Consider the following 25,730-nt stretch of genomic DNA (forward strand, 5'->3'; position numbering starts at 1 on the left):
AAGTTTGAGCGACCGAGCCAAAGGGGGAAGCAAAATGGCGGAACTCGAAGATGTTACGCTAGACGGGAAACCGCTTCATTCGCTTCGTGTGGCGGATTTAAAAGCGGCCTTGGAGCAACGAGGGCTGGCCAAAAGTGGGCAGAAAACCGCGCTCATCAAGCGACTAAAAGGGGTGAGTTTGGACGAGCGGTTCGGGTAAAAAAACGGAAAAGGAAAATGTCTGCTACTATCAAGTTCACTCGGAGACGAGAGCTGAGTGGCAGGCCAAGTATCGCTGCTTCGGGAGCGGGAATGCGCATTTAGTCTCTGCACGCTGTTTAAAAGCGTCAGCGGCATCGCTGCGATACTTAGTACATGCTTGTTTTGCGTTAGGTGCGTTTTTTGGCCCGGCTTTTGTGTTTATGGGAGGGAAAAGGCGGCCGGTTGGTCGTGTGATCCTAAGGTTTGTGAGTTGACTTCGTGCCCGCGCCCTCGCTCTCGCTCGCTTGCTCGCTCTCTGTAGTGGGGGGAGGCGCGCCGATCGGGTGCGCGCACAAACACACATATACACATCCAGAGAGCAGTGTGCTGATGGATGAGCGGCTGACATTTGCTCCTCGGGTAAACACCGATCGACCGAGCATAAAAGTAATCAGGTTAACTTTGTGGTTTCAAAACAAAATGGCCAGCCAAGCGAATTCATTCAGAGGCGCACTCGGGACTTGTCTCGCTGGAGATTAGATCTAGTTGGTCCTCACTAATCCGTTCAGGCTTTATGAGATCGGATCCTAGCTTCGAACTCGTACTAGTCTTTTTACAGGTGCAAATTGTAGACTTTTTGCTCCAATAGTAGATCATTGGTGTGGTTTTATTTATTTATTTATTTATTTTTAATAAAATGGAGATTCTGTATTTAGACCACAGGCCTGTAAATCATTAAAATACTGTAACACGGTGCGTCGATTTTTATTCACTTTGCATTTCTTTAGCAGTTGGAATGGTGTTTACTCTGTGTGTGTGTGTGTGTGTGTGTGTGTGTGTGAGGAGGAGGAGGAGGGGGTGTTTTGCAAAAAGCGGACTTCTTTTGTCCTCGGTATCGCCAGCGCAGTTTTTTGTTAACGACCGGTGAATTGTTCACTTCACACCAGTCCCTGTACCGAGTAGGTGAAAACTGCATGAATAAACACATGGACTGACGAAACACACGCACGCGCGCGCACGCACATGCTGTATTTATAAAGCCTTTAGAAGATGCACATTATTACTGCTACTGTAAGAGACAGAAGTTGGACAGAACCATGCAGTGTCCAGTACACAGGATTCTCTAACCGGTATGTAAGTAATAAACATTAGTCAGCAGTAATGTTCTCAATGTAGGTGCTGAACACAATAATGTTTGATTTGTAGCATGAAAGTCGTTTATCTACATTTTTTTAATCAGTGTTGCTATGGATGTAAATGTCCTCTATAAAGGAAATGGTTTTTGGTGGTAAAATGCTTTCTGAGTGTGTGCGCTTTCAAGCCCTGATCGTTTTCATTAAGGGAAAGCATTAAAAATATGAGGGATTTTGCAACTTTTTTTTTTTTTTTTTTTTTATTTCATGAACCTTTTCATTGCAGATAAAATGTTCAAACTATACAGCCATTTAAATTACTCTGTGGTGATATTCTGGATTTTTGTGGATGCTTTGTTTAATCCCAGAGTTTCCTACTTAGGCAAAAAAAAGGAATTAGGTACAAGTTCTTTATACGTTGCTTGTTTGTGTTATTGGGGTATGAACTACGCCGATCTCGCTCAAGTGCCCCGGTGTGCAATCTAGGAAAAGTTGACGAATGAAGTATTGCTGTGTTTGTTAGTGTACTTATGTACTTTTTTAACAAGGACATTATCGGACTACTTAAATTCTATGAAAATTTTACTTCTCCATTTGATTCGCTCTACTCCACCGCCATATTGCAGAAAAGCGTGCTGTTATTTGCTACATTGAAATTGATACATAATTTGCGTTAAATGAACCTGTTGCAGGACAATGGCCGTAAAGTTTTGATTAAAATAAGGTTTAACTGTGTGCATGCAACAATAGAAAAAAACCTCTCTATGATGTGCAGGACAATGGCACACTGCATAAAAATGTTGCATACATGTTTTTGTAGATCAGCCTTTTTATTTTTGATACTAAAGTACATTTCAAATGAAAGTACTTTTGTACCTTTACTCAATTAGACATTGAGTAAAAAAAGAGAGGAAACGCATACTGGGTTTAAGCAGAGGATTTGTATTTATACAGGTGCACATCATACTTCTGTTTTGCTATCCGATGTTGTGACTTTTTCTTTTTAGATTACAAACCCATTGACTTTACTTTTAAAACGACTATGTAAAGGCGTATGGGTCCTGAACCCTGTTCTGTTTCTCTTTGTTTATCATGTTTCCTATGATGAGTTCGCCATGCTAATACCGATGCACCAGGCTGACTGGGTGTAAATGAGTTCAACTCGAATTCTCACACTCGCAGTGTGCTCTGATGGAAACAGATCAACAACTGGTCATAGTTACAAACTCTGCTGTTCTCTAATTTAAAATTGTGATTTTTCTTTGTCAAAATCTAATCTAACTAGTGGCATATGATTTGATGTTTGTATTCTAGGCACTCATGTTGGAGAGCCTGCAGCGAACATCCACCTCTCACCCCGGCCTGCAGCCCAACTCACAGGTCAGCATAAAAACTACACTTCACACGAGCAAATCATTACATTTACATTTGCGGCATTTAGCAGACGCCCTTATCTAGAGCGGCGTACAATAGTAAAAGTAGACCATTTACTATTGCCTTTTGTTCGGGGCTGCAACTAACGATTATTTTGAAATCAATCAATTGTTTCTCTCTCGCTCTCTCTCTCGCTCTCTCTTAATTAATCTATTAATCTGATTTGTCTTTTGAAGCTGTTTTGCTTACTATAAAACTATATAGAACTCTAATTCAGGGTATTTATGTATAAAAGTGTACTTAAAAACAAGTTGTGAAGATGTAAGCATCTAGAATATAATGAATTGCATTTTGAATAATAATGAAATATGTGCATACATTAAATATACAAACATAAAAAAAAAAGCATGTGAACGTAGAAGTCGCAGTAAATCATGCTTTAAAACAGATAATGTAAGAGGATTCCCATTCAGTTGTATTTCCACGCTTCACCACTAGAGGCAGACATAGTTTACCAAGCACGACAAGTTACCCATGACATCACAGTGCACTGTTCTCCATCAAGAGTATAAAAGACCAGAACACACGCAGTCTCGCAGTCTACCGAACAGCAGCTAGCAATTGATAGAAAGAATCGCACGTGATAAATTCTATACGCAGTAAAATTTGAGTGTTATAAATCCAGTGTGCTTACCGTAGAAGTAAAATGTTAGAACAACCTTCGCGCAAGTATCTGCGCCCACGACGCAGAACTCGGCCCCCATCCCACCTTAAAGACTATGAGGTGCAATACCCTGCACAGCGTTCACGTGAACAAGAAGAGGAGACACAGAAAAACACAATGAGCGATGAATCTAGTGTGTTACCCCTCGATTATGGTGAATCCATTTCTTTAAGTTCACATGCTGATGACATCGACACAATTGCTGGAGCTACTAGCGCTCTGCATTCAGACGTTAACATACAATCAGATAGACCGTGGCTCACCAAACAGCTTTTCGAAAGTGCTGGAGAGGAGGAGCCTTTGTTACAAGAGGATGAGGCTGCACTTATACCTGTTAAGCATAAGTCCAAACTTCAAGACCCAGAGAAGGAAAATATGCAACTGCATGAAGATAAGGCGGCCATTCATGAGGAATCACAACAATTTAAGGTGCTTTATAAGGATATGGAGAATTTAACCGTAAAGCTGTAGACAACTTTGCTGGCTCCTCGTCCACAGCGGGTCAAAGGGACTCCATTCCCATTGCCCCGAACTATCAATAAACCTTGATTGTTGATTACTTGTTGTATCAGACAACTGCTATATAAAGAGAATGCTAACAAGCTTTAAAAAAGGGAAAATAATGCGTTTGTGTACAAATGCATAATTATTCGCTGAAAACCGTGCTGAAAACAGTGACTAAAAAAATTTAATTGTTTACTGCTGCTGTTATTTGCTGCTTTTAGATTTTGTTTGTTCGCAGAGGTTTAATTGAATTCATCACTGTCACGAGCTGATTCAGATCCAGTGCGACTGTCCTGAAGTTACAAACATTTTATACAATAGCATTTTCACATGAGGATATACAGTTTCTACTTACCGTGATGTTTTACCTTCATCCGTGACCCGAGTGTTTTTTCTTTTTCCCTTTCGCAAAGCAGCTGTGCTATCTTGTAACTTCAGCAGCCCAACTAATTGATATCAGCATCCGTTGACAACTAATGCAATTATCGATTAGTAAACAAAATGCAGCCCTTATTTTGTTTGGTTTACCCTACAGTAACTACAAAAAAGTCATGATCTAGTGGTTTTAAGTATTTGTTTGCAAAGAACTGTTGGCATTGCAGACTGTAGTTGCATTGCGTGCAATTGACGTTTTTTTTTTTTGTGTGTGGTTCAGATAGGGGAAGAGATGAGCCAAAACAGTTTTATTAAACAGTACCTGGCCAAACAACAAGAGCTCCTGCGCCAGAGAATGGAGAGAGAGGCACGCGAGGCAGCCGAGGCAGATGGTAAGACACAAATAATCAAAGAGTAAAAAGATCCCGACTGCAAAACCCAGTAGAGATGACTTCTTTAATGCCAAAGCAATGAATGTATCTGCATTTGTAGATTGACTACACAACAGTCTGTTTACGTAGGTAGCACTTTTCAGGTGCAGCTCCTATTTTGTTGGGATGTGTTTTGGCTTTGAACGTGGTTTGTGCTTATATTCTGCAGAGGCAGAACAAGAAAGTGAATTATTAACACGTTACTTTACGTTTTGATGCTTAAGTAAATGAAATTAGTTGATGAATTTATTAAATTAGTAAATGAAAAAATAAGTGTCTGTTGACCACAAAATTTATTTTGCAATCTGTGTAATGTGTTTTGTTACATTCTCCTTGTTCTAATGTTATATGTAGTAATTTTAATGTAAGGATGTGACTATTTTATCTTTGTTTTTTTATATTAATCAAATAATGAGCCGATATTTATGTTATTTAATCTTGTAACCATTAAATACTGCTAGTTATACTTTATGGCAGTATATTGTTTTGAGCATATGTTCTTAATGACATAATATCACTGACATCTGAATAGGGCTGTAATAATGTCTTGAGTAACACATTATTTTGCCTCAATGCTTCGTTTTAGTTTGTTTACTAACACGGAGCACTACATTTTTCACGGACCATTATTACTCACGTACCACCCGCTAAACTCTGGGGCGTTCTTGACTGGGAACACAAAAGTTGCTGCAAAATGAAAAATTAAGGAACAGGGAGAAAACAGTGAGGAGAAGATTTATGTGGAAGTCAGTTTCCCCCACATTAAACAAAAAATTTGCCTAATTCAGGGTTATTTTTTTCACAATTCCAATCAGGCAGCATCACCTCCCCTGTAGTGCTAGAAAGCTTCACACATAAAAAATTATTTAGGCAACGTCAATAGAATCGCATGGTATTAAACTAAGCCTCCAATCCCTGAAAAGAGAACTCTGTCTAACAATCAGCTCTGCAGGAGACGAAACAAGACAAATTCAAACTTTGGGCCATTGGATGTTTACGAGAAATCAAGTCAGAATTACCAGAAGAAAAAAACCTTGGCATTGTGAGGGGAAAAATTAGGGATTAGGCAACTTTTTTGGGATCATTTTAAACTAAAACATAAAGAAAACACCGTACAGAGAGTTAACCTTGATAGTTTTCACACATGTTCTTGTTTTGAATGTTACTTTTTCTAAAAAGGAAACAAATTGATTGTTTATTTTTAAGAGACCCGTCTTATTTTCTCTTGAATATTTAGTATTGCTCTTTAATGAAGAAACTGTAATTCGTATCTGAATAATCGATGGAATAATCGGTAGAATAATTGATTACTAAATAATCGATAGCAACAGCTCTACATCTAAGCAAAGTGAAGCCCTGTGACCGGCTCATTCACATGGAAAAGTAATTTGTCTTATTGGTCATATTTGCCCCTCATGTTTCCCATGATGAGTTCGCCATGCTAATACCGATGCACCAAACTGACTGGGTGTAAATGAGTTCAACTCAAATTCTCACACTCGCAGTGTGCTCTGAGGAAACCTGAGATGCCTGTTTGCTTTGTTTTGAAAAATATATATATTTTATACTCTTTTGTTTTATCGAGTCTCTCCTCAACAACTACTGGTCACAGCCTTTGTGTGGCTTATTGTTTATTTTGTATCTATTAGGTTTGTCTGTTAGACACACATCAAGGTCAGTAAAAAGGTCATTTTTGACTTATCATGACTTTTGTGTTGTGTGTTTTTTAGATACAGACAGCCCTGCAGGCCCTGAGGAAGATGATCACACAGCTGCCAATGACAGCACCTCCTACCCACCAGACAAGGTTTGCAAATGCATTTTCTAAACAAACACACCTGCAGTGAAAATGTACACGCACATGCTGGAACTAGCATCCTTATTGTGTGCATTTTTCTGTTGTAAGGACCCCAGCAGAGCATATTCTAGTATTCAGACTTTACCTGTTTTCAAATAAACTTTTGATCACAAAAAAGCAAATGTAACCATGTTGCTTCAGAAACTGAGAATAATATAAAGAGAATCAACATGAATATTTGGTCGAGAAATACAATAGGTTCAATTATGAAAAGTAAGGCTTTAATGGAAAGGATTTCAATCCTTTCAAGATCAAAAGCATTCATAGCTTTAGATGTCTGGGGTGTATAATCGCATTCTAAACTTATATTTTCTTAACTGTTTGTCTCAAAGCAGCTATACAGAATCTAATAGTTATAGAACAAAAATCAAAATAAGTAAACTGTGTGTGTCTGTATAACAATTTATTCGTTGTTTCCTTTTTAGCATCACGTTGTGGCATCTCGGCCCTCTGTGCCAGAGGATGGCGGAGGTGATAAGCTGAGTCCACAGGATCCAGTTGCTCTGGGAGGCCACAGGCTGGACTCCAGTGCTGCCTCGGTTTCACACGATTCCACTGATGTCCCCACAGCTAAGATCTGGCGTCCCTCTTTCTCCCAGGAAGAGGTTGCCACTCCCTCCCCTCCCCGTGCTGTTGCCTCTCTTTCAGTGCGTGTGGTTGGTCAGCCAGAGCGACAGGGTGTACCTTTAATTGTGCCACGACCACAACAAAGAGAAGGAACTGCCCCTGTAGAAGCAGGCCCTGCCCATCCGATGCCCCAACTCAGCCAGTCTGCTCGCACTCAAGATGACAGTGACGAAGACGACGATGACGATGACGATGACAGCGACGAGGATGATGACTGGGGTCCTTCGTCTCGCGGAAGAAAAAACATCCACACACCACCAGCACAGCGCTCACGGCGCAAGCTTCAGCCTCCTCAGCACATTCCACCCCATCATTCTTCTCTGCAGCTCCGACAGCCTACTCCTCCTCCCTCTCCACCCCCAGAACTCTCCTTCCCCTGCCAGACACCCCCAAACAAAGTCCCCCAGAGCAGGACGAACCCGAAGCCCCAGAAGGGGCTGCTGTCTCTTCTCCGGGTTTTTTGCAGAGACAGGAATCCAGTTCCAGTTCCAGATCCAGTAGCCCTGAGCCTCCATCCCAACGCAGGCCTGGACCACTCAGTCTGCTGGTGCGCAAGATGGAATCAGAGGGGGCTTTTGATGGTGGACAGAAGAAGGATGAGGAAGAAGAGGGAGATGCTGCTGCCACAATCCGAGAACAGGCTGCCCCTGGGGTGCTTGTGTTCTCTAGGGGAGCAAATGATGTTCACACCAGCTGTGATTCAGAGGTCGGTCCTGATCATCAAGATTCACCCCAAGAGCAGCTGCATGAGGAGGAGTCTCAACCAGCTATGCCCTCTATCTCTGAAAGCAGACTTCAGGAATCGCTGGGGATGAAAAAAGACGAGGGGGAACAAGAAGAATGTCTTCTGGTGGAAGAAGAAGAGAAGCACGATGACCAGGAGGGCTGTAATGAGGAGAAAGATAAGGAGGTTGATGCTAAGGAAAACGTTAGTGTATCGTCATGGAAACGCGAGCGAGAGGCATCGCCGTCTCTGGATTCTCCAGACTTCCGTCATACATCACCTCCCTCATCTCCACCTGCACCTACGAAACGAGCACGCATGTTCTCTGAAGTTCCCCCACCTGAATGCCTTATGTCTCCTTCTAAACCAGAGCAGCTGCCAGTCCTTGTGTCGGGACAGCAGCATGCAGATGTTGAAATGGAGACAGAACCCCCTGCTGCACCTCCCAATTCATTACCTGAAGAACAGCATGATGAGGAGATGAAGGAGGTGGAAGAAGAGACCCAGAAACCTGCAGAGTCTGATGAATCAAGAGAGGACATTGACAAGCCTTCTTCATCGCTTCCTCCATCTCCACCACCAGAAAAAGCGGAGAGAGAAGGAAAGAGTTCTGCAGAGCAAGCAAGGGAGAGTTCTGAGGAGAGAGAGGGAGATAGCTCTGAGGAGAGACCTAGAGAGAGATCTCAGGAGAGAAGAGAAAGTTCTGAAGAGAAAGCAATAGAGGGAGCTGCAGAAAAAGAGGGAGATAGCTCCGAGGAGAGACCTAGAGAGAGATCTGAGGAAAGAGAAATGGATAGATCTGCAGAAAGAGCTAGTGATAGATGTGTGGAAAGAGAGAGATCTGAGGAGAGAGATACAGCTGCAGAAAGAGTGAGAGAGGGGTCTGAGGAGAGAGCTAAATCTGCAGAACGAGTGAGAGAGAGATCTGCTGAAAGAGCGAGGGAACGATCTGAGGAGAGAGAGAGATCTGCTGAAAGAGCGAGGGAGCGATCTGAGGAGAGAGAGAGATCTGCAAAAAGGGCAAGGGACAGATCTGAGGAGAGAGATAGATCTGCAGATAGAGCGAGGGACAGATCTGAGGAGAGAGAGAGATCTGCGGAAAGAGCGAGGGAGAGATCTGCGGAAAGGGCGAGGGTCAGATCTGAGGAGAGAGAGAGATCTGCAGAAAGAGCGAGAGAGAGATCTGAGGAACGAGCTAGAGAAAGATCTGAGGGAGCCAGTGAGATACCTGCTGAGAGAGAAAGGGAGCGATCTGCAGACAAAGAAAAAAAGAGATCCTCAGAGAGGAAACGATCACCTGAACCTCACTCATCCCCCTCCAGCCAGTCTTCATCCTCTGACTCGGATTCAGAATCCTCTTCCTCCAGTTCTTCAGGCTCCTCTCCACCAGACAAACCCAGCCATGATAAGGTATCTGTTTGGCTTGTGCAAGTTGCTGTTTTAATATTTTCCATTTGCTTTTGATGGTGTTTCCTGTGATGAGTTCGCCATGCTAATACCGATGCGCCAGACTGACTGGGCGTAACTGAGTTCAACTCAACTTCTCACACTCACAGTGTGCTCTGAAGGAATACACAGATGAGATGTTTGTATTTGGTTATAGAATTGCCTCAAGATTAGTGGACATTTGTATTTGTTTTCATAGATACCTTTCAAATTCTAAACCAAGTTTAGTTGTTTTCAGGTTTTGCTCTGCTAGTGTTTTTTTTTGTTTTATTTTGACACAGGACGAAGAGAAGAAAGCAAGCAGCTCAGATGGTATGACTGAGAAGAAAGAAGATTCTTTGAGGTTAGTTAGTCAAACACAAGACACACACAAACACACACACATTATATATACAGGGCAGTAAGGCATTGCAGCTGTTAGCAAAGTCTCTCAAAATATTACAGCAATTTATTATTGAGTTTGAGGATTGTTTATACTCTTAGCATTTAGAATATTCCAGTTTGTCTCAGTGGCTCAACTGGTGTCCTCTGTTACCTTTTTGTATTGACTGACTGAGAGAAAGACTGCCTCAGAGTTTCCCACAGATATAAATAATACCTAGGTGGAGGGAAACTACATATTTCATTCTTATAAATGATAGGATTTTTACATTTGATTGATCTTGATAGCTTCAAAAACATATAGTTTATTAAGCATATAAACCCTGTTTTCAATTGTTGGCTTGGATCATTTCATTTGCACTGATTACAATCGGAGGCAACGCTGCCTTCGTAGACTGGAACTTAAATAATGCAAACATAATGTAGCCAAGGAGAAACTATAAACGTGTGTGTTAATAAAACCCCCATACCCAGTAAAGTGTTTTTGACTGTGTGCTGCTGTTAAAAACGGTCAGTTGAACGGCTGCATTGAAGCAGTTTATTGTGAGTGGTTGGGAAGGATGTGCTCTGAAAATGCAAATTAGTAAAGGGGAAAATAGTCAGTTATTGTTTCATCAGTGCATCATTTCGGTGAGGATGTCCATGTTCAAGTTTTTCTAAGCTACTTTACTATCCAGTTATAGGCATGTTCATGTTTTATAATGAACAACTGTCCTCATTTGTTGGTCAGTCTTATGCTCATTTGCAGCCTTGATGTGCACAGCATATAAAAAGCTGATGAGTGTTTATACATGCATACATATTTACATGGTCAGTATTCCTTTTAACCTTTATGTGGGAAACCCTGCATGCTTCCTTTTGAGACATGTGTATCCACCATTTCATCTGGAAATGCTGCTTGTGTAACATCACTGGGCACACGTCCTTTTTTATGTACAGGAGCTAACACATGCTCGAAATTGGCTACTTGAGAGGGGAGACAGTAATTGTAACCTTCTGATCGAGACAACAACCTTAAAGCACAGAGCTGCCCGTCTCTTGTTGAAACACGAATTTCTAAAAGATCCAAGCCTAACAATTACTGTAAGCGTTTTCATTATATGTCCACAAGGGACAATTCTATATAAAATGGAACTGGGATATATTTTAGACATTGACTACTCTAAAATATATCCAAGTTTCATTTATATATTATTGTCCCTTGTATTAACACACCAAACTTTGTCTTTAATTTGATGAATGAGCCGTTATTGTCTAACCTGCAGTGTTACAGTGAGTCAGAATTTCATGTAGGAATTTCAGCAGCTCGTCATGTGTCCTGTGTTTTTATTCCCTGCTACATTACTCAAGCTGGAAAAAATTTAATGGGAATTTCAAAGTGGTGACAAACATTGTGTCCACTGCATATGCTCTTTGTAATCATTCACACCACTTATTTGGTCAAACAATCCCCTAAGGCTGGCTGCATTGTGATCAGGGAAACCTAAACACTGCAAAACAATAGACCTCCAGCGGTGATTTCCTTTTTATTGGCAGTACATTTAATTTGTTTGATTGTCGACGGTAGTACCTAAACCGTCTCTATAGTCATAAGTAACTTGAAGACGTCGAAATTTTATTTAACCGCCTTATCTGTCTTGATCTCTGGCCTCCAACCTTTGTATTTAACATTGTCAGACATCACTTTTTTTTTTGTAAATACAGATGCTTCTTGGCATGTTTAATCATGCATTAAAGTACACAAATTATTATAATAAGCGTTATTTAAAAAAAAAAAAGAAGAATATTTAAGCGTTAATGAGCAAGCCCATGGTGTCAGTGTACAATATAACTCATTAAGACAGAGCTTGGTGGAACTAGCACTCGGCGTGGGGGTCCATCATATGAATCACGAGTTATTTATACATCAGAATTATAGTTTATGTAACTTAAGGGTTGGTGATGAGAATAGATACACTTGTATATCCAATTCGTTATGACTGAATTCAGTTTTCACTGAAAGTAAAAGTAATAAAATGTACTTTACGTTATTGCCATAGTGGCAACCGTGTGTTTTGAACATTTTAATGCGTATCATTCACTGAAAATCTTGTACCATCAAAGAATAACACCCAAAAGCATGATAAAATTTGAAAGTAAACCTTTCTAAAAGATTGTGTGATCCTTTGTGATTTAGTTTGTCATTCCAGCTATATATAGAGGAAAAAAAAACATTAATCATTGCAACATTAGAGAAGTCAAATGCAGCCATGTACAGTCTATACTGTACTATACAATGAAGAGGAATGTCAAATTAAACTTCTGTATATAATAAAACACAGTGGTGTGGTGAGTGGAGCTTTACATTATCACATGCATGGTGACTTTCCTGATGAAACGGTATACATTTCAGGGCAAAAGTGAGAGCTACAGTTTAGTACCCTTGTGTATGACCGTATAGGTGATAAGCAAACTGATCGCAGTCTGTAAGACAGTCGGTGAGGCATCATGAGGTGAGGAGCGAGAACCGGAAGTGACTTGCATGTTAATCGAACGCCTGATTTTTTTGATCAGGCGTGATGTACGTATTTAATGATTTGTGTAAAAAAAAATTTTGTTTAAAAACCGTATGCGTTATTCTAGTTAAAAAGAAAAGAAATCGTGTAAATTAAAAAAAAAATAAATGGGTCAGATTTATTTTTTTTGATCAGGAGTTTAGCGCGGCCACCCCACGATCCGGCCTGCGTGGCCGTGTCGCAAGCGTAGCCCCGCCCTCTCACTGGCTCCTCCCACTCCCCTGAGCTCTGTTCAACATGGCCGCCAAGTGAGGGCTGCTGCGCGTAGACCGACGCATTGCACAAAAAAAAAAAAAAGAAAACGGCGACCGTCTCTCGGTGTTCCCACGGTCTCAGGTCGTACGCGGCGCAATACAGACGCAAGGCCGTAGCGCATCGAGTCGTAGCCCGTCGACATGCTGTCCGACGGAAATAAAGGAGGGTAAGGGAGAGGAGACTGCGAGCAGAGAGACGGGAGAAGGCTGAAATGTCCTAGCGCGGATAGGCTACACGGTAGCAGTGGGAGCGTATATATGGCGCTTTCCCCCCTACACACTTAATCCGAGTTCAGTCTGAACGTCTAGGGGGGGAAACCGTGACAGACCCACGAGTGACCGAGTAAATCGTCGCGTTTTTAAATCGGGGTTTATATGTATATCGATGTATGTATATATCGCGTTATAGGTGCGGGTGCGAAGGAAAGAGCGTGGCCTTGGTGATGGGGGAAGGGGGATTTCTCAGCCATTAGTGTCCGGATGATAATGTGAACATCTCTGATCGAGTGGTGTGAAGCCATGACTCGGTAATAAAGATAGGCTTGTTCATGTCGCCTCGATCTCATCGTGCTGATAGTGTCGCAGCTTTTCTAATAAACCACCGCCTGATCTCCGCGTGGCTTCCCGGCTTTGTTACTTCTCAACTTACGAAGGAAATCGCGAGAATGTATTTATTTTTTATTCTCCTTGGTGCCAAAGATGACCTGCGCTTTCTCTTTACACGTGTGAGACAGTGTGACCGAATACACAACAAAATTTAGCGATTGTATCTAATTGGTAGTATGATGTAGGTGACCTTTATATATGTATATGTATAATATTAGATTTAATGGTCTTTGTTGGTTTTGTCCCTTTTTTTTTCTGAGAAGGAGCAGTTCCCTTCCCCAGCCTCTTGGTTGTTAAGGAGACTGTGTGGGGGAGTTTGGGGTGCAGCCCCCCAGGGAGTGAAGATTAGTTGCTTGTCGTTGAGAGCAAATCCCACAAATGCATGTTCAGAGAGAAAATATACAGCCCCGGTGCTTTCTAGGGACTGTCCCTCTGTGGGACTGGTTATTATAACGTTTACAAATTAGTCTCTGTGTTACAGGAACCATAGTTTCAGATTTACTTCAGTGCCATGAGTGGACTGATTAATGACTATGCATTGATGTGGTAATTTTCTTTACTGTGTCTGATTTACTTGTCTTTGTCTTCTGCAGCCACAAGCACATCATTTTTTATTACATTTTTATCCAAAGATGTGAACCTTTAACTGTCTTTTTGAGAGTCCGTGCTTCTGGGTCTCGAAGGGCCGGCACTGACGTGCACACCTGTTTATGGTATTGAGATGATCAGCAGGAGATTGTGTGTGTGTGTTTTGTGTGTGTTAGAAAGAGTTTGAGAAACGTGTGAGGCAGAGGCTACTTAAAGGTTTGATAAATGCGATTACCTCGACCAGGAGATCTCCAGCTGATAGTGACATAATGGCTAAATGAGGTTTGATGTTCTTGCTCTAATGGTCTATGCTCCTGTTTATTGATTTGCTCTATTGTCCCTGGCATCCATTTCTCTCCAACATCTGTTGGCGCTGGATGCTTTTCTGCTCTCATCTGTTTTAGATGCTACACTGGAATTGGTTGTGTGTGTGTTTGTGAGGTTGGTTGATTTTTTTCCTTCACAGAAGGATGAATATTTGGTGTTCTGTGACATGTCTGTATGAAGTGTGGGTGTGTGTGTGTGTGTGTGATCTTGCCTTTATAGATGTGTATGTGTGTTTGACCCTGACATGCCTGGGTGTCATTTAGCTGCTGAGTTATTTATAGTTATAGTAACCCAGATCACTATCCTCAGTCACTTTACCTCTCTCTCTCTCAAACTCTTCATGTTTTTTCTCTCTTTTAAATCTTTTGCTTCTCAACTGGTACGCGAGGCCAACCGAATCGCAGTGTTTCATTTGGCCATTTAGCTTAGCTTCTGTTAAACTACTGGTCTAGTGAGCGTATACTCACTTTGCATTTCATGTCTAGGTCTTTTTATTCTGTCCTCTTCTACCTCCCACTTGTTTTCCCATTTTTTTTTTTCCTTCACCCCTCTGATATAACACTCGATGCAGTCATTGTCACATTTCTCTCTCCCTCTTTGCATCTGTCTTTCTTTTTCTCTAGGGAAGTAAAACAGGCCACGGTTGCTGAACCCACAGGTCCCGTCTCTATGGAGCTCCAGGAACAGCCCGAGTCTGAGAGTGCACTGGCTCATCCTGCCTCACAGGAGGCGCCTGAGACCAGCGAGTCCCGTCCTGATGAGGTAATGAGTCTCTCTGGAAAGATGCCAAGGAGCAGGGGCAGGGTGTATGGCTACGTTATAAAATGCATTCAAATTGGCATTTGAAAGTGCTTACTGTTTTTTAAGAGATGTAGTGCTTCGTAAACATAAATGTAAACTTTATTAGCTGGAGAGTTATGGGGGAAATGAAATAAGGCCAAATTAGGCAAAATATATTTTCATATATATATATTATAAAAACTAAGTATGTCTCTCAAAACAAGCTTTCCTCCCTCGCTCTCTCTCTCTGTCTTTCTGTAGCTGTTATTATATTGTCAGGGGTTGAGGCTGGCTAACTGTGTGTGAAATTAGATACAGCGTACATCTTGTTGAGTAGGTGCTGAGTGTGTGTGTGTGAGAGGGAGACCAAGATTAAGAAAGATGTGTGTCAACAGAAGAGCTTGATGTATACTTGCAGGGGGTCTGTCCATCTGTGTACAGTGTGCGCTATATTTGTAGACACGCAGGCGTATGTGTGGAATGTCTTTTAAACAGATTGAACTCATTTCTTTCTCGATTGTAAAAAGAAAGTGTATATTCCTTTGGTGGTTGTTATCCAATATTCTTTGATTCGTTCAGATAGGATTACATTCACACATTACGTTACACCTTAGATTTATTTTCTAGTGTGATTTGTTTGTCTGAGGAAATGTTGGGGTCAATTACCGATTCGAACTTAGCAGTCACCTGATCATTTTAGTCAAGTCCAAGCAATGTTTCACATATTAGTGATCTCTTTGCCTTATATAAAACACTTCCCTAATCCCACAATAAAAAAAAGTTTTCAAGTTGCTACAGGAACACCTGAAATTTTAATAAAGCTTTAGATGATTATTTATCTGCCAGGGCTTTATGGTTTTAGAAATGCAGCAGGCTTAGAGTCAGAAGATAAGATGGAAAGGGATTAAAGCAGGTGTTGTGTTGGTGTTTGTTTCAGAATAGGGTCATCTTTAACAGCTCGTGTGTGGGTGAGAGAGGGAGAGAGAGAGAGTGCTTTAATTGTTCACAATAAAAAGGCCTGATATAGTGAGAGATAGCCAGACTCTCCTCTACCTCCTTTCTTTTTCTCATTTTTTTTTTAAAATCTCACTAGCGCTCTCTCTCCATCGTTTCTTCTCCTTTATTTTTCTTTGTGTATTTTATTGATTTATTCTTTCTTGTTATACTGCTTCTCTGTCTTCTTCTTTCTGCTGCTCCTCTGTCTAAATCTAGTGGTATAAACTGTTGTGCTTTTTAAAAACCCACTGATTGCTTTGTTATGAAGGTGCCCTCCCTTCTTCCATTGCTCATACTGGTACCTGCGTTACTACCTCCACCTCTCCTCCTCTACCTCCATCACGTGCCGAGCTATGAGCTAGCCCCCTCAGGCAGAGTCACCACCGCACACTTAGCCTTCACCTGATGGAATCCTGGCGGATGATTGGCCACGCTGCTCACCACACAAGCTGATGTGGCCGACTGATAGGACTGCTGGGAGAAGGCTAGAGAGTCGATAGGGTGGGTCGAGGTGGCAGCCATTTTGACAAGACTCCTCCTCTAGTCCCACCTTCTTTCGACTACCTCCTGATCCAGAGGTCATACAAAGTATGGACTATTCTACGCAGCTTGATGGGCACACTGTGGTTTAAGCACAATGACCACCTGTGTGTTTGTCTTGCTCATTGAACAGCACAGTCTCAGCTATTGACTTTAGTGAGCTTGGACACCTTGTGAGCTTCAGCTCTGATCTGCCCTCTGACACCGCATACAGAACGATCTGCACATGATCTTGTTCTGCTAGAACACATGAAACAGGGCTCCAGGGCTAAGCATTAACCATGGACTCATTCGTTGTTTCCTAAAAGTGATATCCCAGCATCTGTGATTTACACGAGAACAGTTATGCCAGATGGCGCTGATGTTTTCTGAGGAATTATACCAAATGAACTTTCTGGAATACCAGCAAGGTTAATCAAGGTGATATCTGGTCGTGGCCTGTTTTTTTTTTTTTTTTTTTTTTAAAGCCCAAGCTTGCATATTTTCAGGAAGTATGTGGACAGTCTGTGGCCAGTCCACTCATCAGCCTGTGACGCAACACAGTCTCAGTGGATTAGTGTCTGCCTGAAGGGAAATAACCAAGGACTTTAATCAGCATCAGCATGGAGCTTAAAATGCCCTTCCACCACATGCAACTGTTGTTCGCTAACTGCCAAATGGATTATGGACTAGTTTTGCTTTATTAAAGCAATACGTTTCGACTGTAACGTTACACTGATTGCTCTCGCATGCCGTGTTTAATGAGATGGGAGAGCTGTTCTGTCTGCATGCCAAAGATCACAGAGACTGTATTTACAAGATGTCTGCCTAAATGATCGCCCAGTGAGATCATCAAAGACTGTTTCTGATTCAGAAGAAATCACCATCACATCAAAGACTTTGTGTCTAGACTCAGAAAACACACACACAAAAAAAAGCCACACATCAAAAATCACTCCCACCAAAGTCCAAACGCAGTTCAAATCAGCCGGCCAATCAGCACGTTGGGTTTGTGAGCATTTCGCGTCCTCACTCCTCGGCCTCTTCTGATTGGACCTTTGTTGCCTAGATACAGTGCATACTGCCGTGCGGTTGGGCCATAGCCAAGCCAGAGAGGAATCAGGTGTCAATGGTACCAGGAAATACCCTTTTCTTTTAAACCCAAGATGTATTTTTCTTTATAAACATAAATCATAGTCCCTTTTTGGTTAAAATTGAGCTTATTTATTTACTTTTTAATTTTGTGTATGAAGAACAGTAGATTAAGTTGGGGATGTTGAGGTTTTTTAGCTTTAACATTCAGGTATTGGATTAGAATATATGGGTGAAGCATGAATTTCATAGCCTATAAGTTCCTTTACTGTCAGGAACAGTGTTAATTTGACAGACATTGCCATTCTTTTATTGGACAGTCTGTCACTTCAATCATAAATGATTCACACTATCATGCATTTATCTAATGTTGGTTTATTGATAGCTTTATGTCTGTTCTTCTTTTCTTCTTTTCTATCACCCTTCCCTTTTTCCCCACTGTTTGTCCCACCCGGTGTTTGTGTGTGTGTCCCCCTCTCTTTTTGTCTCGTCCCTCCCTGAACCCGCTTGGGTCTTTTTTTTGTTTGTCATCCTCTGTCTTTTCAGAGCACCATTCCAAAAGTGTTTGCTGCACGCAAGATTTCACTCACAAGTAAGTAAAGATTTAGAATTTCTGTGATTGGTGGGGTTCTGTCTTAATTTGAATATGTGGTCAATCCAGCAACCTGTTGGAGATCATGTAGTGTACATAGAGGTGCTAATATAATCCAGGAAAACGTTTGGGGAGAAAAACAACTGTGTGCCAGAAAACATTTGAGAGACTATGTTGTGAAGAGTGCACACGAGTTGTTTGATGTGTGAATGTGTGGCTTATTCTATTTGCTGTAGAATTTTTATTTTTTCTTATCATTGCAATTTGGGTTTTCTTTTATTTGAAACTCGTATGAATATTGTATTAACTTTAATGTAGCATTGAGAGAAGCCTTTAGTACATACAATATGTATGTGGCCCCAAATAAAAGCTTGCATACACGTAAAATATCGCTGTTTTGCACTAGCTGCTAAACCAGAGGGCGCTACCGTGGAGGCGGAGTCTGGGGGCGTAGCTGGTAGGAAGAGGAGGTGGGGCTCCAGTACAGCAGTCACTGCCAAAAAGCCATCAATCAGCATCACCACCGAATCACTGAAGGTACAGGATTTTTTTTTTTTCTTTGCCATAACTACAGAAATATCTCTAATAATTGGTCATTGCTAAAATTCTAGTTTTGGACAAACAATACCAATCACTCAGTGGATATAAATAATTTGCCAAAACCAATATGAATGTCTGGTTAAAGCCTGTAGGTTGCTGTGGGTTAAGTGTGCAGCATGCTGCACAGTGGGATGATTATAAGGGGTTTCCCCAAAGTGACATGCATCCAGTCATCTCAAATTGGCATCAAAATGGTCTTTAAATACATTAATGTGGTCTGAATCAGTGATATCTGTAGATTAACATTGAGTGTAGCTCTATGACAGTGTGAAATGTAGTTTTGTGTGTGTTTTCAGTCTTTAATCCCAGACCTTAAGCCTCTGCAAGAAGCTGTTGTGGACTTGCACCCAGATGAGGGCCGTTTCTCTGGGGATGAGGACTCAGGTCAGCAGCCTGAGCGCGACGAGGACCAGGGGATTCAGATCAGACGTACTGTAACACAGGTACACCATTAGTCCTACGAATCTCATGCAGTACATATCCACAGTCATGAAAAAATACAGGCCCTGTGTTCCTAAATTTGGAATATAGAAGGTCTTCAGCTTTTCTTCTATACGTAGGTTGTTCCATCTGAAAGTCAAGAAAATGGGCAGAAAGAAAAGGAGGAGGATGAAGACCCGGATGATGAGCCGACAGAAGGAGAGAAGGAGAACCCCCCCAAAAAACAGAGGCGGGAGAGCTCATCAGAGGTTGCCATGGAAACATTGGAGGGTGACGCCAAGAAGGGTGACTTTTTTTTTGTTGTTGTTTTTTTATTTATTTTTATTTTTGTTTATTAATAGCAGCGTCCCAGCTTTTGTTATACTTGTACTATTAATGGCATATAAATAGGTTTTTCAATCTTATTGGCATTTAGTTTGAATCATTGTGTGTCATTCAGTCTTTAACTCACGACTGCACCATCTGTCGAATAGTCTTTTGCTTCTGACAAATGATTTGGTTTAATCTTTTTCTTGCTTTTACCCTTCCTCTTTTTTTCCTCCAGTCACCCCTAATGATTCGGTGGTGCGGCGCTCCATCAGTCAGCAGAAAGTGGCGGTGTCCATCACCATTGATGACCCAGTGCGCACAGGACGCCAGCTCTCACCTCCACGCGGCAAAGCATCCAACATCATCCACGTCTGCAATTTGGTGGGTGCTGTTGGTTAGAAATATAGATTTGGGCTCGTAATTAAAAAAATAGACCCTGTAGATTTATTACTACCCACATGCATTCTTTGTGAGTAGAGGGAATTTGATGTAGCTGAGAAACGTTACTACCTTGCCTAAACTTTCATGCAGATAGAGATGGCATAGTTGTTATATAAACTATGAGTAGGTTTGTGGACACCTACATGCTTTTAAACATTTCTTTGGTTTTTGTCCCATTTTATAATAACCTCTATAAATACTGGGAAGATGTTCCACTGGTTTTGAAGTGTGCTTGTGGAGATTTGTGCTCAATCAGCCATGAAGGGTGTTTTAGTAAAATCAGTTATTGATGTAGGATTAGGAGACCTGGTGTGCAGTCAACGTTCTAAATTCAGTAGGGTTGAGGTCAGAGCAGGCCACTCCAAACCATGTTTAGTGTAAAAATTTCAGCAAAGAGCAGTAAAATGTTATGAATCATCGTAACCATCGGATAAAAGAGATCACATTCTGGAATTGACCCAAACAAAGATTTCTAAACACAGTACGTTGTGTTTTGAGATGAATGCAAATTGAAGCATAAGCAAGATTTAACTTTGTATAGTAAATAAAAAGTAAATATATAGTATATTATAGTAAATAAAAAAAAATAAGATGACCAAATATTGTGGGAAAAATCAGGAGGATTTTGCCAAATCAATAAATTGCATATCGGTGCATTGGAATGTCTTTATGAAATCGCTGCAAAGGTTTTAAAATGCCCATGTCTGACTCCACATCTGTCTATATATTTGTAGGTTCGTCCCTTTACTTTAGGCCAGCTGAAGGAGCTGTTGAATCGGACCGGTACAGTGGTTGAGGACGGCTTCTGGATCGATAAGATCAAATCTCACTGCTATGTCACTGTAAGTCTGATCTCTCTAATCTACTTTACAGTTTGGGTTTTAGCATGTAGAGAAGTGATTTCAGCGAGTTGCCGATGCCACTGTTTTTACACCCGTGTTCATTATTCACCTACATTTTCAGGATAGCGTTTGTGATTTTCTTATTTTTCTGGTTTATTCTGTGATGTTTATATTGTATGAATTTTATATATATACTGTATATATAATTGTTTTTCCTCATCTTTTTTCTATTATCTCATTTTTCCTTTTCTGCTTGGAAAGCGCTTTGAGATGCTACTTTTAAAGGCGTTTTAAAAAAAAAAAAATTATTGTTACAAACCTCATTAATAAATAAATGAATAGTAATAAGCAGCAGTCCCTAATGATGCAGGGAGTTTGATTAGTCACATACTTGTGATCATATGTAATTGGTTAGTAGAAGACTTCATGCACCAGGTGTGACTCTCAAACTAGTTTGAGGTCATGCAGTAAATTAAATAATTATTTTGTGTTCTATAAAATTGCTTTTTAATTAATTACATTGTTTGAATCTGCCTCATGTATTGTTCTGATCTCTGTGGATTAGTACGCCACTACAGAGGAGGCTGTTGCCACACGTGAAGCTCTCCATGGTGTCAAATGGCCCTCTAGCAACCCCAAAGTGCTCCGGGTGGACTTCTGTGAACAAAAGGAGGTACATGCAGCTCTTTTTGCAACACAGAGGCAAAACTCTCTTCTATTTAATAAACAGGCAGATTGATTGTTCTTTCGTTTCTTCCTCTTGCTGTTCTTTTCATATGTCCCACGCACCCTCCAGCTGGATTTCCATAAAGGGCTGCTGACCGGTGAAGACCCACGAGCCGTTGCAGCACCTCCGACTCGGCCTGTAGCCCCACCTCCGCTCCTGCCCCCCACTCGGGAAAAGGAGCGCGAGCGAGAGAAAGACGGGGCGACGACAAATGTTCGGGACCAGTGGGCCGAGAGAGAGCGAGAGATGGAGCGAAGAGAAAGGACGCGCTCAGAGAGGGAGTGGGACAGGGACAAAGTACGCGACTTCAACAGAGATGAACGGGAAGCAGCCAGGAGGTCACGATCACGTGACCGGGACAGGAGACGCAAAGAGCGAGGAAAGAGCAAAGAGAAAAAGTCTGAGAAAAAAGGTGCGGGTGAGTTAATTTCCTTTTGAATGTTTGTTGTAGCTGTAAGTAACTGGGTTTTCCCCTCTCTGATTAAAGCTTAATTAATCAGTGTATATTAAATTATTATTAATAGTATTTAATACAGTGGTTGTCAGAAGGTTCTCCTTTTGCGGGCACACAGCTGTTTAAAAATCAGTGTGAAGAAAAAAAATGTTCAGACCCCTTTAATATTGCAGCACAGTCTCTATTCATAACCAGGCACATTTTGCAAATATGTACCATTTATTAGTGGTTAAATTCGTATTTATTTTTAATTGTACTGTAGTTGTACTAATAAAATGCAGTTTCAAAACTTAAAATTGGGGCTGCAGCGAGCGAGTATTTTTGATATTTGGTTAATTGTGTGAATTTTTTTTAATAATCAGATTAAAGAAAACATAGATTAGATGTTTTTCTTATACTGTATAAAACCCTAATTAAACGTATTTATGTATAAATGTGTACTTTAAAAAATGCAAAAGCCACATATTGAGTTTAAACATCTTTAATGTTTACATCTTAAAGTGTATGCATGCATTTGAGGTGTAAATTGTAAAAATCAACATTTGTATAGCTTTTACACAATTATTGCTATAATTGTTCCCTGAAAACCACAACAGTGACTAAAAATGTAATCGTTCACTGCTGCAGTTATTTGCTGCTTTTAGATTGTGTTTGTTCGCACTGTTTTAATTGAATTGATATGACGGTTGACCCTGCACTCTCCACCGTTTCCCAAGCGGCTCTGTTCTCTTAGACACGCTAAACCGTAACTTCAGCAGCCCAACTAATCCATAATGGCAGCGAATTTCTTTATCGATTATTTGTTGTTACATGTTTTTACTTCAGCTGGTGGTGTTTTATTTTGATAATTCATGAACTTTTCTCCTATTTGCTGTAGAAAAACCAGAGGAGCCTCCTGCCAAACTTCTGGATGATCTGTTCCGCAAAACCAAAGCAGCTCCATGTATATACTGGCTGCCTCTTACTGAAGAACAGGTCAGACACACTTACTCTATGCATGCCACACACACACACACACACACACACACACACACACAGAGAGACTGCCTTAAAGCTTGACCTGTACATGCTTTTGCACACCCTTGAAGCTCTTCCTCGCTCCTCTCTTTTCACAGGCGACTCAAAAGAACCTGGAACGAGCAGAGAGGATGAAGGAGAGGGAGAAGAGAAGGAAGGAGCTGCAAGAGGAGGAGGACAAGAAGCGTGAGGAGGAGAGGAAGGAAAGAGTGCGAGGCAGAGAGCGAGAGGGAGGCAACACGGCAAGCAGCGGAGGAGGCTCGAGCCGTCCGGCCGAAGCGGAGAAGGACAAAGAGAGAGAGAGGGAAAGAGAGAGGGAACGGGAGCGGGAACGAGGTAGAGAGAAGGAGGTAGAGAAAAGGAGAGATGGCATCAGAGGCAGAGGCAGCGACTCCAAACCAGTAGGGGGCAGCAGACGCTCACGTAGCCACAGCAACCCCTCCAGGGACAGACGGCGTTGAGTGTGTGTGTGTCGTGTGTGCGTGTAAGAGAGCAAATGCACGCATGTGTGTGGTACCTGGAGGAAGATGATGCCCCTTGTTTTTGACTGAGGCCCTATTATGAAGCAAAAGTTCCACCTCTATAAAAAAAAAAAAAAAAAATCTTCCTTTGTTTCATGCATATAATTTGGTAGCATCTCACACACAGTCACATCTGCTGTATGTCCTTCTACCAGGACTTTCAGGACTTTTTTTTTTAGCTCCAGTTTTGTTGTAGAAATCTCTTTTTGTGATTTTTGCAGTTGATTATTGTTCCTTTGGTCTTAAACAGAGTTGCATCAAGGGCTTGTGCAGATCCATTTCCTCGTAATCACACACTCGCACACGCAGACGAGGCTTCACCATCAGCAGGGTGTTTTCATTTTTAATGCATCACTTTCTTTTTTTTTTTTTTAAGAAGCCCTTGATAATTTCTATTTATAGATTCTAATTGGAGTTCTCTATGGCTTATCTCGCCATGTACTTATTTTCAAATTAAATTGTTTTATTCATTCTCAGACTTTTAATTCACTTCAGTTGACCAAAAAGATCCCTCAAAGCGAAACGTCTTGGCCTTTGACTCTGGCGAACGGTGGTGTGTTGTGGGTCACGGCCGCACCCTTCCAGACCCTGCACTGAACGGGTGACTACTGCGTATCTGTCTGATGTTAATTCTAGAAAGGTGCTGTTATGAAGGATAACAGGTGTTTAACACGTCTCGTCTCTCCCCGTCCTGCTGCTGCCTCCATCGTCGCGTCGCGTCTCCCCACCCCCCCGTGTCCTGTTGGCAGTCTGTAGTCCTCTCAGTTCTTTAGTGTTGTACTCCGAGTTTCAGATAAGGGAGAAAACTAACAGTTATAGACAAGAGAGGAACAATACATGTTTTAATGATGTTTTAACTTTTTTCTTTTTTAGTTTGAAAAAAAAAAGAGAAATTCCTATTTGCTTTTTGATTATTTTTTTTCTTTCGAGTATGCCGAATGTACAAAGAATAAAAAAGTGACTAAAGGAAAGGTTGTTGGCAAATATTTCTTTTTTTTTTTTATAATTTTAAGGCACTTTTAAACAAGTTCATTATGCAGATTTGAGCTCATGGACAGGTGGTGTTCAACCTGCTCTGGTGTGGACTTAATTTCCCTGCATATCTAAGTTATGTTGCAGCTGAGGTCAGAGTGCTGCATCAGCCATGTTATAGCGCCCCTGGAGTACAGAAGGCTAAGGGCCTTGCTCAAGGGCCACAAGAGTTCCGATCAGTAACCCAGAGATGATCACCCATGACATGGTGACTGACTTTATTATGGGTTTGTTTAATAAAAAAAAGTATTTTGTAATTAAAAAGAAATTATGCAAAGAATCTAATATTCATTGTGCTGCACCTAAAAGCTAAAATGTAAAAAAACAAACAAACAAAAAAAAAAAGCCAATGCAAAAGTGAGAGAAAGAAGTTTATTAATAAAGACAGATACAGGAATGTTTTTACTTTTTTGCAGAAACATTTCTTTTTAAAAAAAATCTCTTAAAAGGTAAACATGTTCATTTAAGTGCAAAATCTTTGCTAGTGATATTAAATATTTTTAAAAAGTTAAGAATAATCCCTTAGTTTTTTTTCCTACAGCAGATATGAGAATATAAACAGTAGCTCAACATGACGTTTCATTCTCCCTAATAACTTAGTACGGTTGATAACAGTGAGAGATCCTGCCACTGAAAATGTAATCAGCAGGATTCTGTCTGAATTTACTGGCCACTAGAGGGACACACCCATCCAGTTCCAATCTTGAAATGTAGGACCTCAAGTTTGAGAAGTCAGTCAAACATCACACCACCTGTTTTCAGTGTTGCAGTGTGTGTGCAGGTGGTGCAAAAAGGAAAAGAACAAACAGAAAAAGCAAATACTTTAACAGACAGTTACAAATAATCTTGGTCACAAATACGCGTACATATTACAAAGCAGTGTATGTTGGTCCAACGGAAAGATCTCCACCCCCTGTTCAGTGTGAGTTGTGTGGGGGCAGGTTGTGAGAGGGGCACACCCTGCTCATGTGACAGGGGTGGCATAGGAGGTGGGAGTCCAGGGGGAAGCACTGAGAGCCCAGTTTATCTGAGAGCTGCTTACCGCACTCCTGCACAAAGAAACCAGTTTCAGTAATAATACACAGTAATACAATGATGCATCAGTAACAGAACAAATTAATTACAAATAAACATAGTGAAGTCGTAAAGTCAATGAGAGGATTTTTTTATATTCTAATTATATATGAACCATTAAAAATCAATAAATAGAGACGTGACTAATGAACAAACAAGCCCTCAATAAAACTTTAATTATTCCTTATTTATACTAACATTGCTTT

At 41.0% G+C, this 25,730-nt stretch overlaps 2 protein-coding genes and 3 non-coding genes across 5 annotated transcripts in view; 4 read left to right on the plus strand and 1 right to left on the minus strand.

The window, feature by feature from the left end:
- On the plus strand, positions 1-23,888 carry acin1b (apoptotic chromatin condensation inducer 1b). The gene is given in 18 exon segments (XM_046851491.1): positions 1-172; positions 2,628-2,693; positions 4,571-4,682; positions 6,452-6,528; positions 7,005-7,581; positions 7,584-9,340; positions 9,658-9,719; positions 14,711-14,849; positions 18,021-18,066; positions 18,473-18,603; positions 18,963-19,109; positions 19,227-19,392; positions 19,652-19,797; positions 20,592-20,699; positions 21,265-21,372; positions 21,496-21,838; positions 22,758-22,855; positions 22,996-23,888. Coding segments are annotated over 18 exon segments (4,584 nt in total). The 5' UTR covers positions 1-34; the 3' UTR covers positions 23,359-23,888.
- On the plus strand, positions 2,410-2,510 carry LOC124388175. The gene has a single exon (XR_006926357.1). It is a non-coding gene; the product is annotated as a small nucleolar RNA U6-53/MBII-28 (small nucleolar RNA).
- LOC124388174 lies at positions 6,141-6,241 on the plus strand. Its single transcript, XR_006926356.1, has one exon. It is a non-coding gene; the product is annotated as a small nucleolar RNA U6-53/MBII-28 (small nucleolar RNA).
- LOC124388176 lies at positions 9,401-9,501 on the plus strand. Its single transcript, XR_006926358.1, has one exon. It is a non-coding gene; the product is annotated as a small nucleolar RNA U6-53/MBII-28 (small nucleolar RNA).
- The window catches only part of ajuba (ajuba LIM protein), a 9,077-nt gene continuing 7,120 nt past the window's right edge, over positions 23,774-25,730 (minus strand). Inside the window, exon 8 of the mRNA XM_046851503.1 lies at positions 23,774-25,499. Coding sequence (XP_046707459.1) covers positions 25,368-25,499 — 132 coding nt within the window. The 3' untranslated portion in view covers positions 23,774-25,367. The remainder of the gene's footprint in view (positions 25,500-25,730) is intronic.

Source organism: Silurus meridionalis, chromosome 6 (assembly GCF_014805685.1).
Source record: "Silurus meridionalis isolate SWU-2019-XX chromosome 6, ASM1480568v1, whole genome shotgun sequence".
In the NCBI taxonomy this organism is placed as follows: domain Eukaryota; kingdom Metazoa; phylum Chordata; class Actinopteri; order Siluriformes; family Siluridae; genus Silurus; species Silurus meridionalis.